The 24,591-nt window shown below is 44.3% G+C and overlaps 1 protein-coding gene across 1 annotated transcript in view; it reads left to right on the forward strand.

Moving 5' to 3' along the window:
* The window catches only part of LOC120397007 (sodium channel protein type 5 subunit alpha-like), a 325,327-nt gene that overhangs the window by 221,363 nt on the left and 79,373 nt on the right, over positions 1-24,591 (forward strand). Inside the window, exons 18-20 of the mRNA XM_039522350.1 lie at positions 17-175; positions 9,401-9,521; positions 22,431-22,585. Coding sequence (XP_039378284.1) covers positions 17-175; positions 9,401-9,521; positions 22,431-22,585 — 435 coding nt within the window. The remainder of the gene's footprint in view (positions 1-16; positions 176-9,400; positions 9,522-22,430; positions 22,586-24,591) is intronic.

Consider the following 24,591-nt stretch of genomic DNA (forward strand, 5'->3'; position numbering starts at 1 on the left):
GGATTATCTCCAGCAGGAAAAACAGCTGCAACTAAAGGGGCAGCAATGCAAAAGCCCAGGAGTCCCGAGTCAGACCTCTGAGATTTGTGAAGAGTTAAGTGAGTTGTCCGTGGATAAACAATTGAAGGCTGAGCTGCCTCCACCACCACCACCACTACTACTAGGGCAAAAAGAGGTAACAGAAACAACTTTCCTACCTGATATTGCATGCAATCAGTAGACCAAGATAATAGTGCATGTGATAGAGATTAAGGTGGGTTTATTTGGTTTGAAAAAACAAAGAACCTCTCCAATGGCAAGGAAGAAATAATAGGTAGTAGCTTTGGTAGCCTTGATAAAGGAGCAGAGGTTCTTATAAAAACACTGAAGAACTTGGAAAATGCATTAAAAATAAAAAATATTTGCAAGTGGTATCCAAGTGGTATCAAGAAATGCAACCATAGAAGAAACTGTAAAGTTACCATCTGTGGCTTTAGGATCTGAGGTGCATGCTATTCCCTTCTGAAAAGTGACTATGTAAACAAAGAGCTGTTTCTTGGATGCAGTCAGAGGCATGTCTGGTGATTTCATTGGATTAAAATAATTTTTTTTTCCTTTTAGCACTGCAGAGCCAACACACAGCTATGAGAATTTAAGCACCTAGCACACAACTAATAAATAAATAGTAATCCCTGCTGTAATTCAGTTGGTGTCAGCTAAAGTGTGGGTTTCCAACTGCCTCTCAGACTTCTCTGGGAGGTATGCATATGTGACGATGCGGTTCTGGCGGGACCCAACTGAGAGTGCCAATTCAGGACAAATCGCTTAAACAGGGCAGTTACAGCCCAAGGCTGGGGGTTTTTCACCTCTAAGGCAAACCAAACCAGCCAGACAAAGAGGACTTTGGTCTCACCCCACTGGCTAACCACAAGTCACAAGCAATTCCCTTAGACACTCCAGTTTCCCAGTATCACCACCAGTGCCTCTCGCCCTGGGAATGAATGGTTATGAAAACCAACACCCCAATAAAAGAAAAAAGGTTCTCTTGATCCCAAAGAATCAAGCCCCAGACCCAGGTCAATATACACATCAGATCTTACCCACAAATCACGCTGTTGCCAATCCTTTAGAATCTAAAATCTAAAGGTTTATTCATAAAAGGAAAAAGATATAGATGAGAATTAGAATTGGTTAAATGGAATCAATTACATACAGTAATGGCAAAGTTCTTAGTTCAGGCTTGTAGCAGGGATGGAGTAAACTGCAGGTTTGAATCAAGTCTCTGGAGTACATCCCCTGGTGGGATGGGTCATTCAGTCCTTTGTTCAGCTTCAGTTTGTAGCAAAGTTCCTCCAGAGGTAAGAAGCAGGATTGAAGACAGGATGGAGATGAGGCATCAGCCTTTTATAGTATTTTTCCAGGTGTAAGAACACTTCTTTGTTCTTACTGTGGAAAATTACAGCAAAATGGAGTTTGGAGTCACATGAGCAAGTCCCTGCATACTTTGCTGAGTTACAAGGCGTATCTGCCTTCTCTCAATGGGTCAGTTGTGTAGCTGATGGTCCTTAATGGGCCATCAAGCAGGCTAGGCAGAGCTAACACCAACTTGTCTGGGATGTCTCCCAGAAGCATTACATAAGTTTGAAGTACAGACAGTATATAGCCAATATTCATAACTTCAACTAAAAAATGACATATGCATACAGACAGCATAATCATAACCAGCAACCGATAACCTGGTCTTAGACACCTTATATGACCCCCTTTACATAAGATTTGGTGCCACTACAGGACCTTGGTTGCAACCATGTTCTATACGGTCCCAGATAATATCAATAATGTCACAGCATATTATTTCATGAGTTTGGTAGAATTATTGTGGTATTGCACAAAGTTTGACAGTCAATAACAGAACAAAAATACTGACAAATTGTTTCATTACACTAGGTGACACCAGTGCTTTAAAGTCCAAACATGTTGATTAGCTATTTGCTTTTTTTCAAAAGAATTTAATATCTGATATAATAGATATATCTGTAGATAGAGATTGGTGTTGTGTTCTGTTTGAAATCTGGAATTCCATGTTTTGAGATGTATTATTTTTGTAGTTCTAATGTTGTTTGAAGGTAGGAACCGTTAGAGTTCCGTGGGAACTGAACTGGAAGAAGGGAAAGAAAGTTGTTCAAAGAGGCATCATTTTAAGGTCCATGCTTGCAAAAATAACTATTCCCCACCCCCAACATAAAATACTTAGAGTCTGAACCCAGCAAAGATCACAGGAAGGGATTTCTGTGGTATTCCAGGAAGCATGGGACATTCACTGAGCTAGTTCATCCTTTCTATACATATTGATTCCTATTTGTAATATTGTAACTAGAAAATTCACTAGCCATAAAAACATTTAAATTAGAGATATTTACACTGTTTAGTTAGAATAATTCTCAGTTTTTCATTTGATCCCCAGATTACCGTATTTTTCCGTGTATAAGACTATAACCTTATCCTAAAATAAAAAAAAATAGGCTCTCTCTAGCCCCCCTAGCCCCTATCCACCCCTGTTCCCCCCCCTCTCTCACCCCCCCCCCCCCTCCCCCCCCCCTACTCCCTGCCCCCTCCCCCTGGCCCCTCCCAACCAATCCTGCTGATGGCTGAGGCTGCTGGCGGGGGGCGCGGGGGGGGCGGGCTGGGGCGCGCGGGGGCCGGGCCCGCGGGCCCCGCCGGCATCCGGGGCCGGCGGCCCAGTGCCCGGGGGGGGAGCGGGCGGGGAGGGGCGGCGGGAGCAGGCCCAGCCGGCCGCTCCCGGCCGCCGCGCGGCCGGCCCGGCTCCCCGTCGCTCCCGGCCGGCCGGCGCGGCTGGAGGCGGGGGGGGGGGCGGGGGGGGGCGGGAGGGGGGGGGGGGGGGGGCCGGGGGGGCCCCGGGGGGGCCAGCCAGGCAGCCCCCCAGCCGCCCGTTCCCAGCTGCCCAGCCCCCCCGCCCCCGGCTCCCCCTGTGCGGCCGCCCGGGCGCGGTCCGGCGGCTGGGGGCGGGGGGGGGGGCGGGGGGGAGCGGGTGGGGGGGGCTGGGGGAGGGGGCGTGGCTCAGCCGGCGGGCGCCCAGCCCAGCGCCCCGGCCCCGCCGGCTCCAGCTGCCCGGCCCAGGAGCTGGGGGGCCGGGGGCGGCTGGGGGCCGGGGGCGGGGGGGGGCCGAGGGGGGGGGTGGGGGGGGGGAGCGGGGGAGCCGGGGACTGGCGGCTGGCGGGCGCTGCCGGCTCAGCCCCCCGGCTGCTGCTCCCGGGGGGCGAGGGCTGGCTCGGGCACAGGCGCTGGCGGGGGAGGCCGAGGAGGAGGGGAGGGGAGGAGGGGGGGGGGGGGGGAGGGGGCCCGGGCGGGCTCCCCCCGTCCCGTCCCCCGCGCCCGGCTCCCGGCCCCGCCCCCCGCGCGCGCTGCCCGGGCCGGTGGGGTGGGGGCTGGCGGCTGGGGACGAGGGGAGGAGAGAGGGGGGCGGGGGGCGGGGGGCGGGGGGGGGGGGCGGGGGGCGGGCGGGGGCCGGGGGGCGGGGGAGAGGGGGCGGCTCCGGCCGGGGGGCTGCGGGGCGCCCGCGGCGCGGGGGGGGGGCGCCGGGGGCCGGGCGGGGGGCGGGGGGCGCGCCGGGGGGCCGGGGGGCCGGGGGGGGGGGGCGGGGGCGGGACTGGGGGGGCCCGGGGCTCCTCTCTCCCCCCCCCCGCGCTGGCTCCCCCCGTCCCGGCTGCGGCTCCGCGGCGGGGGCGGTGGACTGGGGAGGGAGCGGGGCGGCTGGGGGAGAGGGGCCGGGGGGGGGGGGGAGGGGGGCCCGGGGGGGGCGGGGGGAGGGGGCGCGGGGGGGGGGGGGGGGCCGGCCGGGCGGGCCGCGGCTCCCGGCTTGCGGTCGGCGCCAGTGGGCGGGCGGGAGGGCCGGGCGGGAGGGGGGGGAGAGGGGGGGGGGGGGGGGGGGAGGGGGGCGGCCGGCCAGGGGGCGGGAGGGAGGCAGGGCTGGCTGCCTCCCCTCCCTCCTCTCCTTCCTCCCTACCCCCGCGTCCTCTTCCTGCCTGGGCCTGGCAAAGTCGGGGCAAAGGGCAGTGCGGGCTGGCTGGAGGAGAAAAAAAAAAAAAAAAAAAACCTGGGGCCGGCAAGGGGCAAAAAAAAAAAAAAAAAAAAACCTGAATTTGGGGTTAGAAAAGTGGGGGCGTCTTATACATGGGGGCGTCTTATACATGGAAAAATACGGTAATTAAAAGGGCCCTGAGTTTAAAAAGAAGGAGACTCAGAAATGATTAATATTCCAGCCTCAGGAAAAAATACATTCTAAAGGATGTAAGATCACAAGCTAGTAAGATCTAGAGATACCATTGGCTGAAGATGCAAGTCCATTTCTGGAATTGTTTGGTATAAGGAGTGAAGCCTTCTGCATGTCACATAATAGTGAGGAGAACCTAATTTCAGGTTTACATTGTGTTAGTCTGTTGTTTTTTCTGTCCCCTCCCCCCCTTCCTAAACTGTACATTTTAATTTCTCTATAGAGAGAGAAACTTGCACTAAAGCTGGAAATGGGACAGTTATGTCCCTTTGTTAATTTTGGAATGAAATGCTATGATTCTACTGGAACATTCTAGCTGTGATATATTCAGCAACATAGTGATAAAACAATAATCCCCATTTCCCCTCTCACCTTTAAATGGGTCCCAGAATACAAATGCCATCTTCATCTAGTAAAATACAACTGTTTCTATTTGTGGCTGCTCAAAAAGCGATGGAGAAACGTGGCAGTATTCCATGGAACACTGGAAACCAAACGGAAGTTCACATCAGGCTGTGAATTCCAGCATTAAAGAGTAAAGCCCAAAGGATGCTATTTTTGAAGGTCGGAGTCTGCATGGGCATTAAATGCCTAGAGTCCTACTCTTCACAAATAATCTCTGTGAGGTCTCATAGGGCAAATAAGGACAAGTGGATCTATTTGATAAATGTCCTAGGAACTTGTGAGTAGCCATATAAAGTAAATAATTGTTAGGAAGTCTCTTAACAGATTTGTTAGGCCCAAGAGAGAGGATTTTCAACGATTCATTCAGTAAGAGGAAGTCATAAGACGCATTGAATGTGTTGGGAATAAAACAATGTTGATGTCAGTAAAGAATAAATTATATGATTAAAAATTCATCTCATATGAACTGTCAGAGGCATTTGAGAAATAGAATCATTGATGTTAGAGATGGAAAAGACCTGTTAGGATGATCCAATTCATCATCCCTATTGAATATTGTCCTCTCTATCTTTAAATGTCTCAAGCAACTGGGATGTCACCGTTTCCCAAAGCAGACTATTCCCCAGCCTAATAGATCTCATTGGCAGGAATATTTTCCTGACAACTAGCCTAAATTTTGCCTCTCTGAATTTCATCTCATTATTCATTTGTACTATCATAAAGCATTCCTCTTCTTTAATGAATTAATACTTTTTAAATTTTAGAATACTTTTATAACCCTCCCTCTTCCCCCTCCCCCCTGCCCATTTGGTCTACACTTAACTAAGCTACACATATTAATTCTCTTGTTTAATCATTCCTCCAACCAAGCCCTCCATCCCACTAGTCATTTTTGTTGTTTTTCTTTCAACTCCTTATTTATCTCATTTTGGTGTTGAGACACCCAGAACTAACACAGTATTCCAGGTATAGGAACCCAACATCTGCAAAGAGAATAAATATTACCTCTGATGTTAAGACATGATGCTTCTGTGTACACATAGGTCTTCTGCATTGCTATATCCCACTGTAAACTCATGTCTAATTCACTTTCTGCTGTTACTGCAGGTGTGTCTTAGAGTCACAGGGGTCCATGTTTCTCATTTCCACTGACTATCTGTGCTTCAGTTATCTTTTCCCTGGTTTGTACTTTTCCAAGACCAGCCTCATTTTCCATCCATGTTTCTAATTTCTCTTTCTCTGTCCTTGCCGCAGGTCACCACTCCTTCCAGTTTAATATAATCTAGTAATTTTACTGTTCAGTCCCTCTTCTACATCATTCACGAAGATAAGGCTGGACCTAACACTGATCCCTGGAGTAAACCACTAGATACTTCCTCTTTCCTAGTTGCCGTTTGTCACTGTCTTATGTTTATGGTCCTTCAGATATCTGTCAATTAAACTGACAGTGGTTGAATTCAAGATAATTAGAATTAATGTTAAGAGTAGACTTTTGTGTGACACTGAATCAGATGCTTTACTAAGATTCATGTGCTGTATCTGCCATTTTCCTGCCATCCACTAATTTTGTGAAATAAGACTGGGATTTCAAGATATCCATCAACTTTCAATGGGAGTTGGGCATCCTGACACCCTGGAAGAACTTGCATTTTGGCACCCCGGGCACTGCTGCCTCCCTGGACTCCCCATGCACCCAACCACCCACCTGCCACCTCTGGTTCCTGCTGCCTGCCCCAGCCCCCGCATCATCTCCCCCTGTTCTCTGGGCCCACTGCCTCTCCAGGCTCCACCCCTATTGCCCCAGGCCCCTAGTGCCTCCCTATCAATTCCCCCATTATCCCTGGCCCCCACTGCCTCCCCGGGCTCCCCCCCCAATTGCCTTGAGCTCCCTTCCATGGCCTCCCACCCCAGGCTTGCCCCATTCCTTGTCTCTTGACTATAGTGCCCTTGACCACAGTGCCCTGACGCAGGCTCGTGAGACTCTGGCTGCAGGGCTGTAAAATTGCTGTGTACTTGTTTGGGCTCTGGCTGGAGCCTAGACACTAGGATCCTCCCCACTCATGGGATCCCAGAGCTCAGGCTCTAGCCCGAGATCCTGAACATCTACACAGCAATTTTTAGCATCACTGCACAAGTCCTGCCAGCCAAAGTCAGCTGACCCAGAGTAGCCACGGCCGTGCCACAGGTCTTTTATTCCAATGTAGATGTATCCCTAGTGGCATTTAGGGGAGACCTTACACCAGTGGAAGATCTGGCCTAGCAGAGTTCTGTTCTGCCAAATCTCCTCCATTCATGCCCTGCCCCTGACATGCCCTCTCTTTCTCCTTATGCCATGGCAGCTGGCATAGGAGGTGACAGCTATCCCAGCAGTATGCCAGTAAAGAGAATTCCCCTGCCCAAAGCCATTTTACAATGCTGTGGTGCACAGTGGCCTTGATGGTCTAGAGAATCCACCCTTAAGCCTTTATAAATCTATCTACAGTTCATGGTTCCATTATCCTCTAGGAGTTTACTGATTTTGTTCTCTTAATATTTATTCCAACGACTTAATGAATATCAACTGCCGGGATCATTCTCCTTTCCTTTCTTAATGTATATTGTCTGAACCTGCAGATTTATATATGTTCAGATGTTCTCAGTTTGTCTTTACTTGCACTTTAACATATACACCTCTACCTTGATAGAACGCTGTCCTTGGGAGCCAAAAACTCTTACCGCGTTAAAGGTGAAACCGTGTTAAATTGAACTTGCTTTGATCCACCGGAGTGCACACCCCACTACCCACCCCCTCTGGAGCACTGCTTTACTGCGTTATATTCAAATTCGTGTTATATCAGGTGGCGTTATATCGAGGTAGCAGTATATTATTTTTACAGGATCTTCTTCACTTCTTACTAGGTCAGACTTCTGTTATTTTTAATGTTGAACATAGATTTTGAAAAGGAGATAATTATCTTCATCATATTTGAGTTGTCATTAATGACATCTCCTTCATCAAACGTTACTTTGTCTCTAGAAAATATCTTTCCCTTCTTATTCCTTTTAGCTAGACGAGTCAGAATTTCATCAAAATGATTTTTTTGATGAAAAATGCCATTTTTGGCAAAATTGAAATGTTTAGAAAAGCATGTCGATTTTTGGGTAGTGGTACCAAACTGAGTCTGTTCTCGCCATCTGACACTTTATTTCTACTGGTAGGAAGTACATCCAAAATGGTTTCTCTTCTAGTTGGAGATTTTACTTTCTTTGTCATAAAGTCGTCTTGTAGTGTATGTAACTTAGGAAGCATTTTAACAATCTATGTTTGGCTGTGTTTATAACCCAACAGGTAAATGAGCAAATAAAATCCCTCATGAATGGGTATCCAGTGGTTCTGACTGCGCTGAAACTTGGCCCAGCATTTTTTTCATTCTTGTTCTCATCTAGTCTTGGTAGTCTCTAGACAGTGAGCCACTTTCATATTTTCATTCTGAATAGGGATTTTTAGAAGCTTTGCCCAATTAAGCCTGTGATTAACTTTTATTTTTGCCCTCTCTCTTGAAATGATAATTTTCTGCTTTTTAATTGTTTGTAACCCTTTTTCACGGGAAGTTCAGAGAATTGTAAACCCTGTCCAAGACCTGTGGGTTGTTGTAATTAATTGCAGATGAATAAGTTTTGTCCCATTTGGTAAGCATTTCTGGAATCAATTTGGTCCATTTTAATATAATTTTAGCTTCTCCTTTAATTTGGCTGTAGATTTTAAATGGACTGTGTGCATTGGAAAGCAGAAGGCTCATTTTCACATTAATAATAAGTATTAAAGTTTTAGTTGCTCTTTAACTGCATCATCCTCATTAAAAAATTTGTATATACATCCCACCTTTCACCTGAGTATCTCAAAGTACTTTACAAGCATGGGTAAGTATTATTATCTCATCTTGTGGATGGACATAATAGTATTACAAACTGAGACTCAAATAAATTCAATGGTTTATTAGAAATTACAGAGTGAGTCACTGAATGAATAACCTATGCCTCCTGACAGTTATTGTTTTGTATTATTGTATTGCCTAGTAGACCCTAGCCAGCATTGGAGCTCCATTGTGACAGGCATTATTACAACACATCATATGACACACTGCCCTTAAGGGTTTATAATGTAAACAGACAAGACAGGCGATGCTTCAGGAAAGGGATTATTATGCCCCTTTTACAGATGAGGAACTGATATGTAGAGAGAGGCAGTGTCACCTTGGGCAAGTTTCTGAAAGTCCCAGACCCAGGAATGAAACCAGATCTCCTAATCAAGTACCTTAGCCACTAGACCACGTTTCCTCATAATAGGGTTGCATGCTCTGTTCCAGTGCATGAGGTCTGAGGAAAGGACATATGCCACACAAAAATTGCTAGGGGCTCTCCCATGCTAAATCTCAAGATATGACTAAGTTACAAAAGAGAGCATTATTTTAATGAATAGGTAACGTTTAAAAATAATACCTCTCAAGTTTTTCTTATGAATAATTTTGTTGTAGATAACATGGTGATGGGCTGACAATAAACACATAGAGGAACAGGTAGAATTATTATCACAGATGGTGGACGCTATATACAATGCATGGCAGTTTTTTCCTTTGTTATAATTCTTTGCTGAGATATTGTTGAGCTGAATTCAAAACACTGCAGCTTCCTTAAAGGAAGATTGATCAATTTGTTTTCCTCATCTTTGCCCCTGTTGCCGACAAGCTTGATGAAAACAGTCTCTCTGAAGGCAGCACAGTGGATTTGAGAAATTCTGCAGAGCTACTGGAACGGATCTCCGAGCTGGCTGATGATTTAATGGAACCTGAGAACTGTTTTCCAGAAGGTAAGGACCTGCTTACTTCACTGTGATTGTAAAGTGTAAAACATGTCTCCACATTAACACCGAGGTGTTCTGGCTACTTGCATTAGTATTTCACCAATGTACTTCATTTCACAGATACTGTTATGCTCCAAACACATACGCAATAGGCAGCAGTTACTTGTTAACATTTGTCTGTGAATTTCTAAAGCCTGATAAGACTGGAAGCCTAAATTGCTGCACAGCTTTTAGCTTGATAGGCTTTTTGCATCATACTTTGTGCTGTGCAGCTTATTTTATGAAGTTGTTTTGACCTGGCTTTGTGTCTTCAAAGACGTGTGTGTACTAAGAATTGGTACAGAACTAATCTGAGCTCACTGGAAGGTAATAGGTTAGTAGATACCACCTAGAAAGTTCATGATTCCTGGGAATTGATTTGTATTTATTTTCCTGGCTGCTCCTTACTGTTGTTTGAAAGTAACTAAAATGTATTGTAAAAGACATTAAGATTAGCATGCTCACTAACTTCGATCTGACAGATGGTATGATACAAACAGGGCATTCAAGTAAATTATATTAGATAGTATCCTAATGCTTTTATGTATCCATCTTTAATATCAAAATATGCCAGCATTTTACCAATTTGAACTCCACCCATCACTGAAATGCAGGGATAAAGCACAACAACTGTATTGAGAGCCCTTAGCTTTAGTTAAATCCTTGAGGGAAATGTTTCTCAAATGTGGTTTCTTCTCAAAGTGAGTTTCTATTCCAATTGATTTTTCAATTAGATTCCACAGTTCCATTAGTTCTTTGTGGGGGAAAGACAGTTAGGTGAATTTTAGTTAATCAATGAGTTTTATTCCTTAGAAAATTCAAGGAGTATTATACTCAGAAACAGGGCAGCTCAGATGGGATCAGACAGGGATAATTCCCAGGGTATTTGAGAGCATGTAAAATCAGCAGAAATGTGTGTCTGAGTGTGAGATGATTGAATGAGGTAAGGGAGCCCTGCAGGGCTTACAAATGTCTCTAGGACCTAAATATTTTCTTGGCAGCTCTGCTTAAAAGCAATAGTCAAAGAGTAATGCAGCATGTACTATGAAGATAGCATGTACTATGCTGCAGCTATTCCAGTCAATACAATAGATTAGATGTGGTGTTTCCATTCTCTCATAATAGACTTCTTATTGAGGCGAGTGAGCCCTATTCCTTACTGCAAAGTTGCAATTATAATGGCACACAAAAATCCTACATTAAAAGAACATTATTACAGGTGCAAAGTCAAGCATTCAAAAGTTAGGGGTGCCAGAATTAAGGTTGCTCATGCTTCATGGTACAGTCTTTAAGTAGAAGCTAACTAGGGCCCTACCAAATTCACAGCCATGGAAAAACGCGTCACGGACCGTGAAATCTCATCTCCCTCCGTGAAGTTTGGTCTTTTGTATGCTTTTACCGTATACTGTGCAGATTTCACAGGGGGGCCCAGCATTTCTCAAATTGGGGGTTCTGACCCAAAAGAGAATTGCAGGAGGGTCAAAAGGTTATTTTAGCAGGGTCGTGGTATTGCCACCCTTACTTCTGTGCTGCCTTCAGAACTGGGTAGCTAGAGAGCAGCATTCATTGGCCAGAGGCCCAGCTCTGAAGGCAGCACTCCGCCAGCAGCAGCACAGAAGGGTGGCAATACCATACTATGCCACCCTTACTTCTGCACTGCTGCCTTCAGGGCTGGGCGGCTGGAGAGTGGCGGCGGCTGACTGAGGGCCTAGCTCTGCAGGCAGCAGCACAGAAGTAAGGGTAGCAGTACCATACCAGGCCATCCTTACTTCTGCACTGCTGGTGGTGGTGGCTCTGCCCTCAGAGCTGGGATCCCAGCCAGCAGCCGCCGCTCTCCAGCTGCCCAGCTCTGAAGGCAGCACTGTCACCAGCAGCAGCTCAGAAGTAAGAGTAGCAGTACTGCAACCCCTCCCCACAACAACCTTGTGACCTCTCCCCCTAGCTCGTTTTTGGGTCAGGATTCCTACAATTATAACACCATGACATTTCAGATTTAAATAGCTGAAATCATGAAATTTATTATTTTTGAAATCTTATGATCATGAAATTCACCAAAATGAACCATGAATTTGGTAGGGCCCTAAAGATAACTATACAAAATATTTTTTTCAGAGGACCCCTGCTTCATTCAGTAAATTAGTAATTATTTAATATTTCTTCATCCTTTCTCCTCCTGAAGTTCCCAGCCTCATTCACTGTTCATCTTCTAATATCTGAAACAAATTAGGCAGGGATGTACAAACAACAACCTCTTTACTACACAACCCTGATTTTTTTGAGAGCACCGTCCCTCAATATAATTAACAATTCTTTAAAAAAAACCAACAGAAATCCTTTCATATGGAATCACATAGCTCCACTCAGGTTATCAGCTCGTTTTGAACCTTTAGATCCACCCCACAGACCTTTGCCACTTAAGCTAACACAGTAACTGGTAGCAATAGTAAGCTGTTATCTGCTCTGTGGACCAGCACTCGAAGAGGATGAGAGACAGGCTTTGCCAGTTGTGAAACCACTATATGCTGGCCGCAGATGAATGCAGAATGTTGACCAAAACTATCTGTGAATTTGATATGATTATTTAAATTTCAACAAGAGAGGCTCACTGCAGAATACCCTACAGCTGAGAGGTTAGGGCATTCAGCTTCAGCATGCCAGACCCAAGTTCAAATCCCTCCTCTTCATTAGGCAGAGGGGGAATTGAACTAGATCTCTCACATCTTGTGTGAGTGCTTGAATGATGGGGCTACAGGGCAGGCACCACTTCTTTCTCCAGTGCCTTGGTGAATGGCATTTCAACCAAAAACATTTTTGTTTTGTTTTGTTTTGTTTCATCAAGAAAACCAAAAAAATTGTGATTTGGTTCAGTGCAAAATGAAATATTTTTTTCTTCAGCCAGTGGGTTATTCTTGCAGCCTGTTAGTGTGAAAGCAGCATCCACTCAGTGCCAGTTATTTTGGCATTTTTTCCTCCAGATACATTGCAACACTACTGTGCTGTTACTTCCACTGGAACATGTTCTCTCTGCATTGCTAGCAGAATTGCAACTGGTGCCTCAGAGAAGGTCATTCAAAGAGAACCGCTGGTCCCAGTTTTCTCCTCACTCTGAGTCTAAGAGGGGAGCAATTTCTCTTTGAGCACCTTCACATGTAAATTTCCCAGCTACAGACTCTTTAAACTTAGCAGTAGGCTCAAAAAATATCTTCAGAAGAATTGCTGGAGTGGATGCCATGCTCAGCAAGCACTTAGTACCAACTAACAATATCTCTGTTTTGTTTTGCTTAAATTATTGACTTCCATGAAAGTATATGACATCCACAACCTGACGTTTCAGAAACAATTAGAGTAGATATCATGGCTGGATAATTCAGTGGCAAGGTGAAATAAATCTTAATATCATCTGAATATCAGTGAAAATTCAAGTCACAACCCCTAATAATTGCAGCTAGTAGCAATTTTTAAATACAAAAGAGAAAAAGGGCCTCAGATACATCCCTGAGAAACACTGCAGCACAAATCTTAAACTGGCCCATCAAGACTGTCACCAGATGATGTTTCAAGTATGATTAAAACCAAGCCAAGGCCAACTAGGGTGACCAGACAGCAAATGTCAAAAATCGGGACAGGGGATGGGGGGTAATAGTAAAAGAAAAAGACCCCAAAATCGGGACTGTCCCTATAAAACCCTACGGCCAACAAAAGACTCTGAACATGCCAACAGGATACAGTGATTAACAGTGTCAAATATTGCCAAGAGGTCCAAAGAAACTAGAACAGAAAGAGACCTGGATAGGTTGCATTCAGTTGACTCTTGGGTGCCTTTCACACAACAATCTTTGTGTTATGGTGCAGTCTTAAACCTGGGAGAGAGGAAGTTAGTAGTTGACTTTGAATGACTTTTCAAGTATTTCAGATGGAAAGCACCAGATTTAAGAGTGAGCTAAAGTTAGACATGTCCTCAGCTACTGAAGTTGGCTTCTCCCACATAGGCCTTATTATTATAGCATGTTTAAAATGTGATGGAACAATTCAAAATTAAATGGATACATTCACAACCTTTTATTTTTAAATGGCCTGAAAGAAGGGAATAGGGGTGGAGGGAATCCATAGTCTGCAAACCCATTTGCACTGAACCATATGGGTAAATTGTGGCTTTGTAACAAGCCCATGTATGCATTATCCTAAGAGCAGACCGGGACACAGATTGTGATTCAGAGACCCTTTTCCTGGATTTGAGGGTGGAGGGGAAATTACCCTGTTCCAGCCACTGTCTGGCACAGCCAATAGCCCCGGATGTGCCAGTACAGCTGTGCTAGCCAGTGCATTTATGGAGCAATGACTCCCCCCAGTCCTGTCCACATGCATGGGAGGGAGAACATAGTGGATCTCTGCAGACAATTGGGAGTGCCTTGCACCCCATCTCCTCTCCTGCACAGATGTGCAGGACTGGCCATAATCTGGCCTATAGCAATCCTGCTTGGAAAAAAATGTTATCGCAGAGTTCTAAGTATATGACTATAGGAGTTTATATTTTGGGGGAGTTCTCTGGCCTGTGTTGTACTTGAGGTCAGATTAGATTATGACAATGATCCCTTCCGACCTTGGAATCTATGAATCAGTGAATCACATCAATACTGGTACATCCTTACATGTTCTACTACAGCCCAAACTTCTTGCTCAAATATAGTAAACGTTTATTGTCTTGAAAAGTGAGTGTAATTAGAACCTTATGCCAAAAGGTAACTACAAAATGGCTTTAATTTAAATATTTCAATAACCAAATATATTCTACCAAATATTACTCAAGTGGAGGTTATTCTGTGCCATGTCATGCAATAAATTAATCTGTTTTCTTTATTTACAACAGATAATCAGCATCCCAGTCCAACTGATGCAGTTTTGACTGTTGTATTTGTATTTTAAAGTATTTCTGGGTATTAAATAACTGGATTTTTGACAAAGGGTCTACAGAAAGTCTCAATGTCATTACAAATCAAGTTTTTAGTGTGACCTCATGCTTGTGTTTTAGCCTCTAGTTTTAGTTTCTAGTTCCCTTCACAGAAGATTTGCACATTGGAAAACTTGAATGCAAAACAGAATATTTACACAAACTGCATTGGAAATTTGCTATTGTTTTTCCATAATTCGTTATTGCAGACATTTGAGTAAGAGCTTTCTCTCTCAAATCTGGCACTGCCTTCTACCTGTTTCTGCAATGAAGTCTGATGTATAGGATACATCACCTTCTGCTCACAAGAAAGCTATTGTCAGGTCACAAATTTAGCATTATGTAATTTTTTATTTCACTATAGGAGACCACAGTGGGCAAAGGGAATAACTCAGTAGTTATGAAAAGCAGGAAAAAAGTAAATGACATTATGTTAGACTGATGCATTTGGAAATGTTCCCAGGTGAAAAGGTCCCTCTTTTAGTCAGAAATGACATGCACTGTTCTGATATGAATTGAAAACACAGCCATTGTTCTTGGGCCAAATTCACCACTATACAAACCAGTGCAAATGTATTGATTTAACAGGCACTGCCTTACACTAGCAATGGATTTGGCCCTCTCTGAGGTTCTGATTCTGCCACTCCATGCTTAAACTACTCTCTGGGAAACCATTGAGGCAGCAGGGTATATGCCCAGAGAAAGAAATGTAGGTGCCTAGGGAACTTTTACTGCAAAAACTTTATTTAACTGTCTACGGGGTTAGGTGGCAGTGAGTGGGAGTTTTATTAATACTAACTGTGCCTAAATCTGGGATATAAGTGCCTAAAGTGTCAGTTAGGCCCTTAAGTCTCTTTGTGACTCTAGACCTAAGTGCCTAAATCACTTTTGAAACTGAGACATAGGCTTCTACAGCATTAAGGCATTTTTGCAAATGTTTCCCTTAATCTTGTTCCTAGTGTTCCTAAACACATGACACAAATCGCCATCACTAATCACCCTTTTACCAATGTCAGCCAGAAGAATGGAATGGCTGTGGAGAGTGAACTAACCTTTTACCCCCAGACAAGGCTCAAGAATGAAACATTGATGGGATGGAGCTTTCCTTTGCTCAAGCTGTACCTGATCTGTAAAGAGGTAGCAGACTTCAGTCTCCTTTACCGTCAAACTGGCATCTTTTACCAACACTAAATTCTTTTAAAATATTTTATTAATTTAATATTCTTAAAATTGGATCTGGAATTGATCCAAGTACCAGAATGAAACTATACAAGGAATAGTCTGGGCTGGGCTTGTGCAAAGCTCTGTGTGCTGGAGACATTTGGAGGTGGGAGGAATTTAAGCTGAAATGGTCAATAGGGTACTGCAATCACGTCACAGCTGCTTGCCCACTGCAGGATTCCCTTAGTGGAACTTTCCCCATCGACATGCCCCGGCAGATCCCTTTTATGCCCCCTTTCCAAGTACATCCTGTCCTTCCCACCTCTTGATGACTCTCATTTCTCTGTGCAGTCCCACAGCATTCCAGAACATTGCACGATAGCCTGAATTGTCTTGTTTGGCCATTTCTTTTACACTTCAGATGTAAGTTAGTAACCTACACCATCTTTTAGCTCCTGAAGGATTTGGCATATCATATTTTATTACCTTAGGGACTGATCATTCTTCCATTGAACTTAGTAGCAGAAATCCCTTTGTCTTCAATATTGAGAGCAAAATTGGGGTCTGTATCTTGCTTTTCAGAACCACTTTAATTTCTAGGGTACGTCTTCTCTAGGAAATCTTATTGTATGTTAAGTAGTCTAATTAATTGACATGATGCTGGCAGATCATCGTTGACAAGGTAAATTATGGTCAGCTCCTCACAGTCATGAATTCCTACTGAAGGCAAACCTGAAGATGCAAGAAACGAGCTTTTAAACCAGAGAGATGGGTTTGTCCATTTCCATTTACACCAGTCTTTTTGGCATAGCAGATGATTGTAAAGATTGCTAGGAAAAGCCAGTGTGTTGAAGGATGGTGATAGTTGTGTATGTCTCAGTTTAGTACAACTGTACCTGTATCCCCCCTTGTATGGTCCAGCAAGGACACCCATTCTTAGGTTTCTGACTCCCCAGCCATTGCCTCTCTTGGAAAACACATCTCTTTTCCTCTTGACTTGGTTATTTCCAGACTGCAAAGCCTCCTGCATACACGTGAATTCCCCAGCGAAGTCAGACTGCCTAAGCCAGCCTGCTTTACTGTTTTTCTCTCAGAGATGGTAAACAGGGTAGTTGCCCACAGTTAAGCAATCACACTTTTAGTACTTTCTAAGCAAGCACATTTATTCTTGAGATAAAAACATTACAAAGAAAACATGTTTAAAACAATGAAAGAACCTACACGTGTGCTAATAATCTTACCAGAAATCACCACCACCCCAACTCCAAAAAGGGCTCTGGCCAGTGAACCCAGGCCAAATCCCACCCAGGGGCTTTCCTGTGTTTAACAGTTCATTACTCCTTTTGCTCAGAACATGAACACTCACGAATCTGTGAGTTACTTCTTTATACAGTTTTGAGGTCTTTGATCTATTTCCATGTAACAAGTGATCTGCAGACAAAAGGTCTTGCAAAGGTTAAAAGGTTGAGTTCTTGCTTAATTGAAGTAGTGGCATTTGCATACCCCTTCACCTAGAGATTTCCTTAGAAACCTACTTAAATAAGAGTTAGCTCTTGTGTCAGCCCATTGTTTAAAATAATCCATTCGAACTCATAACATTTCCCAAGGTTTACATGAGTCATGTCTCCTAAACAAGTTACATACAACCCCAGAACAATACATAAACATTTCCATTTTCATATAGGGAGCTCATAAGATACTTAAACTTACTTAACATAAGAGCAGAAGAGCTGCCTTACTGGGTCAGACCATGGTCCATCTTCCCCAGAATTCGGTCTCTAACAATGCCTGAGAAGGGTACAGAACAGGGCAATTTTGGAGTGATCCACCTCTGGTTTACACTTCTGGCTTCTAGTAGTCAGAGGTTTAGGGATGTTCTGCTGATGAGGTTGAATCCCTGACAATCCTGGCTAATAGCCATTGATAGATCTATCCTACCTCAACTTACCCAGTTCTTTTTTTAATTCAGTTATACTTTTAGCCATCACTACATCCCATAGCAATGCGTTCCACAGGTTAGTTGTCCATTGTGTGAAAAAGAGTACTTCCTCTTGTTTGTATTTAACCTGCTGCCCATTAATTTCATTGGGTGACCCTTGGTTTTTGTATTGTGTGAAAAGGTAAATACACTTCTCTGTTCACTTTCTCCACACTATTCGTGATTTTATAGACCTCTATCATATCCTTTCTCAGTCGTCTCTATTCTAAGCTGACAACCCTAATCTTTTTCATTTCTCCTAGCATGGAAGCTGCTCCATACCACTGACCATCTGTGGCAGGGCGCTGCAGGGGAAGCCCTAATCAGCTCTTGCTACTCCCGACCCAATCAGGGGAAGTGGGTTGGGGCTGGGCCACTAGCTAGGGCTGGCCTGTAAACTGGCCGCACCTGCCAGCCTCCTTAACGGGCTAAAAGCTTGAGTGAAAGTGAGTACGGGGGGAGGAGGGGAGGGGGCGCAGAGACCAGGAGGGGAGAGTAGGCTCAGAAGGAGCCAGGAACCTGCTACCCTGTTGCCACTGTGGCCTGTGTTAGGCCAAACCTATAAATAATCTGTAAATAGTTGGAGCTTGATGGTAAGGACCGGACACAGGAATAAAGAGCACGGGTGTTGCACCAGCTTGAAGTGGTCCTGACTCATTGGGGAGCAGGGCCAGGAGGGTGAACCCAGCGGGGCGCAGAGAGCACCCCTGTTACACCATCCTTGTTGCCCTTCTCTGAACCTTTTCAAGTACCACTATATCCTTTTTGAGGTGGGGTGACCAGAATTTAACACAATATTCAAGGTGTGGCTGCACCATGGATTTTTATAGTGGTATTATGATATTTTCTGTCTAATTTTCTCTCCCTTTCCTAATAGTTCCTAACATACCATTAGCCTTTTTGATTGCTGCTGTGCATTGACCAGATGTTTTCAGAAAACTATCCACCATGACTCCATAATCTGTTTCTTGGGTGGTAACAGCTAATTTAGACCCCATCATTTTGCATGTATAGCTGGGATTATGTTTTACAATGTGCATTACTTTGCATTTATCAACACTGAATTTCATCTGCCATTTTGTCGGCCAGTCACCCAGTTTTCTGAGATCCCTCTGTAACTGCTCGCAGTCTGCTTTGAACTGAACTATCTTGCATAATGTATCATCTGCAAACTTTGCCACTTCACTGTTCACCCCGTTTTCCAAATCATTGAGTAAGTTGAACAGCACTAGTCCCAGTTCAGCTCTTTAGGAGACACTACTGTTCACCTCTCTCCATGATGAAAACTGCAAACCGCGGCCACTGGGAGCTGCGGGCAGCCATGCAAATGTAAACAAACTGTCTTGTGGCCTGCCTGCGGATTACCCTGACAGGCTGCATCGGGTTGCCCACCATTGATGAAAACTGACCATTTATTCCTACTTGTTGTTTCCTATCTTTCAACCAGTTACTAATCCATGAGAAAACCTACCCTCTTATCCCATGGCTACCTAGGGCACGTTTACACTTAAAATGCTGCATCGGTGCCGCTGCATCGCTGTAGTCAGGGGCGGCTTTAGGCCTATTCCACCAATTCCCCCGAATCGGGTCTCGCGCCTAAGAGGGCCCCGTGCCCAGTGAGAATCCTTTCCCTGGCTAGAGGTGCCTTTTTAATTTTCTCACCCGGCGGCGCTCTGGGTCTTCAGTGGCACTTCGGTGGCGGGTTCTTTGCTCGCTCTGGGTCTTCGGTGGTGGGTCCCTCAGTGCTGCCGAGGAGCTGGAGCGAGTGAAGGACCCGTCGCTGAAGTGACGCCGAAGACTCGGAGCACTGTCCAGTCAGTACAAGCCCCACATGTTTTTTTACATGTTTTTTTTTTTTAAAGTCATCCCTGCTGGGGGCCATCAAAACTGTTCGATTTGGGCCCCGCACTTCCTAAAGCCGGCCCTGGCTGTAGTGCTTTAATGAAGACGCTCTAAGATGAGGAAAGAGAGCTCTCCCATCATCTTAGTTAATCCACCTTCCTGAGAGGCAGTAGCTATGTCAGTGGGAAAAGCTGTCCCGCCAAAATAGCACTGTCTACCTGGGGTGTTAGGCTGGGATAAGTACATTGCTCTGGGATATGGATTTTTCACACCCCTGAGCAACGCAGTTATACCAATATAGGTCTGTATTGTAGACCAGACCTTAGTTTTAATAAGAGCCTTTAATAAGGGACTTTATCAAAGACATTCTGAAAATTCAAGTACAGTATATTGACTGGATCACCCTTATCCACGTGCTTGTTGACTCCCTCAAAGAATTATCATAGATTGGTGAGGCATGACATCCCTTTACAAAAGCTGTGTTGACTCTTGCCCAACAAATTGTGCTTTTCTGTGTGTATGATGATTCTATTCTTTATAATCATTTATATCAGTTTTCCCGGTACATTAGACTTACCAGCCTGTAAGTCCCAAAATCTCCTCTGGAGTCCTGTTTAAAACTCTGTGTTACATTAGTTAATTTTCAATCATCTGGTACAGAGACTGATTTCAGTGACAAGTTACTACAGTTCTGCAATTTCATTTCTGAGTCCCTTCAGAACTCCTGGTGAATACCATCTGATCCTGGTTACTTATTACTGTTTAACTTATCAATTTGTTTTAAAACCTCTTCTACTGACACATCGATTTGGGACAGTACTTCAGATTTGTCACCCCAACAGAATAGCTGTGATGTGGGTATCTCCCCCATATCTTCTGCAGTGAAGACTGTTGCAAAGAATTCATTTAGCTTCTCTGCCTTGGTCTTGTCTTTCTTGAGTGCTCCTAGAACACCTTTGTCGTCTAGTGGCCCCTCTGCCTGTTTGGAAAGCTTCCTGCTTCTGATGTACTTAAAAAAATTCTTATTGATAGTTTTTTCATCTTTAGCTAGTTGCTTCTCACATTTTTCTTGGCCTGCCATATTATACTTGTACCTTTTACTTGCCAGAGTTTGTGTTCCTTCCTATTTTCTTCATTAGGATTTGACTTCCAAATTTTAAAGGATGCCTTTTTGCCTCTAACAGCCTCCACTACTTTGCTGGTTAGTCATGGTGGTATTCTTTTGGTTCTCTAACTGTCTTTTTTTGATTTGGGGTATATATTTAGTCTGAATCTCTATTACGGGGTTTTTAAGTGGCCTCCATGCTGCTTACAGGCATTTTACCCTTGTGACTGCCATTTTTATTTTCTGTCTAACTAGCATTCTCATGCTTGTATAGTTCCCCTTTTTAAAGTTAAATGTCACTGTGATGGGTTTTTTTTTGGCATTTCCTCCTCTACAGGGATGCTAAATTTCATTACATTGTGGTCAGCTATAGCTACCTCTTGGACCAGATCCTGTGCTCCACTTAGGACTAAACCAAGCATTGCCTTTCCCCTTGTGGGTTCCGGGACTAGCTGCTCCAAGAAGCAATCATTTATGATGTTTTTAGAAATCTTATCTCTGTGTCATGCCCTGAGGCAACATTTACCCAGTTGAAGTCACACATTATTACTGAGTTTTCTAGCCTCTCTAGCTTCTCCTAGTATTTCACAGTCACTATCATTATCCTGGTCAGGTGGACAGTGTATATTTCTACTGCTATACTCTTAACATTCACTAAGGTTTGTCCAGGAAATTGCCATACCTGTTACACACTTTGAATTTATTTTAGGTAGTTATATGGATCTTCTCTTCTATAGTATCTGAGTGCTTCACAATCTTTAATGTATTTATCCTCACAACACCCCTATGAGGTAGGAAAGTACTATTATCCCCCTTTTACAGATAGGAAACTGAGGCCCAAAGGCTTGTCTACATTTGAAAGGAGGGTTCTCTCATCACAGCAGGTAATCCACCTCCCTGAGAGGTGGTAGCTAGGTCAATGGAAGAATTCTTCAGTCTACACAGGGATATAGGTGGGCTTAATTACGCTGTTCAGCTATGTGGATTTTTCAGATCCCTGAGCGACATAGTTTTGATGACCCAATTTTCTAGTGTAGGCCAGGCCTAAGTGACTTGCCCAAAGTCACACAGGAAACCTGTGCTAGAGCACATTTGAACTCAGGGCTCCCAAGTTCTAGGCTGGTACCCTAACCACTGGGCCGCACTTTCTGTCTGAGGCCTGAGGCCTTTGTGCTTTGGAACAGCCTACCCTCACCTCCCTTTTAATCAGATTGTCTTTTTTTAATTAATAACTTCTGTGGTACCTTAATGCCAGGAATCTGCCCTCACCAAAGCTGAGAATGGTATTGAGAGTACTGGTAAAATACCGCCAAGAATCATTACACTGATCCTGCTACACTGTTTGTGTCTAGACAACATAACATGATAGGCCTGGTAGCACTGGTAAAGCATTACCGGTACTCCCTACACTATTAAAAACTAGTGGAAGGATGCTCTAGAAAGAACTGGCATCTCTAAATGGTTTTGATAGTTCTTTAGTACTGGAGTAGAAGCAGGAGTAGATAAGGAGAAATGGAGAAGAGGATGATAGAAAAAAGAAAGAGGAAAGAGTTTACAGTGTCTCGGAGCTTTGTAATCGTCCCAGATCTGAGAAATACACATGGTGGGCCCTTGGTCCCAGGGGGGAGGGATAGCTCAGTGGTTTGAGCATTGACCTGCTAAACCCAGGGTTGTGAGTTTAATCCTTGAGGGGGCCACTTAGGGATCTGGGGCAAAATCAATACTTGGTCCTGCTGGTGAAGGCAGGGGGCTGGACTCAATGATCTTTCAGGGTCTCTACCAGATAGGTATATCTCCAAATATTATCATTATTTACTCTTGACTGTTTTTCCCCCCTTTTAGTCTGCGTCCGATTCTTCCCTTGCTGTTCAGTGGACACCACAACATTTTCAGGCAAAATTTGGTGGAGGCTGAGGAAAACCTGCTACAGAATAGTTGAACACAACTGGTTCGAAACTTTCATCATATTCATGATCCTGCTGAGCAGCGGCACGCTGGTAAATTTAGCATAATCTCTCATTAGGTTTAAAGTGTATGTGTATCTAAAGGAAAGAGACGATGGGCTAGTTACATTCCACTTCAGGAAAACTCACCCCTTGCTGCTTGTTTCCCTAGAGATGATTAGTTTGGGAATAAAACTTGTCTTGTCCCTTGGTAAATTCACCGTCCTGTCTCAACATTTTACAAAGATGTTTACTAAAAACTTAGGTCCAGACCCTTCCACTCTTACTCCCATGCAGTAGTACTTTACTCCATGAGTAGTCCAATGGCAGCCAAACACCACATGAGTTAGGGGAGCTCAGAGATGGAGCAGTAGTTGTGAAGATTGTCTTCCTCACGTGTTGATTTCTTGAGGACAAGACTGTTGCATTCTGAAGGAATGTTCGGAGGTCGCCCCTTGCTGGCTTTCACTAGCTCAGAGAGACACGAATCTCTTTCTTAAGGTGTGACCCAGATGTTCCTTAGAGCATGGGGTTCAGAAGCAGGTCCAGGAAGGTTGGGCCCATCCTCCCTTTCTCTTATGCTGGCGGGGGAAGGGAGAGATCTGAAAATATTTTTTTCTGTTGTAACATGGGGTTCCAGTATGGAAAAGATTGAGAACCACACCTTTATTGCTTCCATGCATGTGATGTTACCAAACTCTGGGCTGGTCTACACTATGGGGGAAAATCAATCTAAGATACGCAACTTCAGCTACATGAATAACGTAGCTGAAGTCGAAGTATCTTATATCGAATTACCTACAGTCCTCACGGCGCGGGATCGATGTCCGTGGCTCCCCATGTCGACTCCGCTACCGCCGTTCGGGTTGGTGGAGTTCCGGAGTCGACAGGAGCGCGTTCGGGGATCGATATATCGCGTCTAGATGAGACGCGATATATCGATCCCCGAGAAATCGATTGCTACCCGCCGATACAGCGGGTAGTGAAGACGTACCCTCAGTCAATCCTGGCTAGATGATTATTGCCCTGAGTTCTACTTTGGGATCCTCTGCCACAGAGGTTTCACCCCATACTCAAATTATCTTTTATGCAAAGTAGGATGAGAATCTTAATTGCTGCCTTTGGCTGTTCAGAATGTTAGCATTCGACTTTTGGCTTATTTGTATTGGGCTGATTAACCAGTTTGCTATCTGGAACAATTATACAGGCTCTGTATATATGGACTGGGTTTGGAACTGACCACTGTACCATTCATTCATCCCCAATTTTTCTTTCCCTTTTGTGTTCCCCACAGTCCAAATTCAGGTAAAAAAAAAAGATCAGCACATTTGTGATTGTTCTTTAGGCCCTGATCCTGCAAGCACTTATGCACATGGGTGACTTTACACATGTGAGGAACACTACTGAAGTCAATGGCACTCACAGATGTAAAGTTAAGCATATGCAGATGTCTTTGCAGGATGGGGGCCTTATATTGTTATTTAGAAACAATGTGCTAAAAACTCTCCGTCAGGCTAACAAACACTAAACCAGTTCAGACACAAGAGAGTCTTGTAAATTTAGAATATAAAATATCAGTGTCCTACTGCTTGATGTCTGGTTAATTTAAAATATTTTCTCAGGGAAAAAAAGTTAAATTATGAGCATAAGCCTATGTATTCATTTTATTTTTGCCATGCCTATTATTTCATATCTTAATTAGATTTTGAATGGGGTAGTAATAGTTTTCACTAGCTCTGAGTAGCATAGTACTTTTTCCTTGGATCTCAAAACATTTTACAAATGTTAAGTAAACCTATCAACATGCCTGGGAAAGAAGTATTATTATCCCCAATGTACAGCTGTGTAAACTAGAAATAAGGGTTAACTAGCTTAGCCAAGGTTAGAATCATAGATTATTAGGGTTGGAAGGGTCACATAGCAAATCAGTGATAGGGCAAGGAATAAAACAAGCAATCACCATAGTTACCTGTCCTCTGCTCTATGTTCTATTCCTTAAAAAACATGGTCTCCTAGAATGAAGGGGGCATATGATAATGCGTTGATAATACTGGTGTAAA

Source organism: Mauremys reevesii, linkage group 2 (assembly GCF_016161935.1).
Source record: "Mauremys reevesii isolate NIE-2019 linkage group 2, ASM1616193v1, whole genome shotgun sequence".
Taxonomy (NCBI): Eukaryota; Metazoa; Chordata; order Testudines; family Geoemydidae; genus Mauremys; species Mauremys reevesii.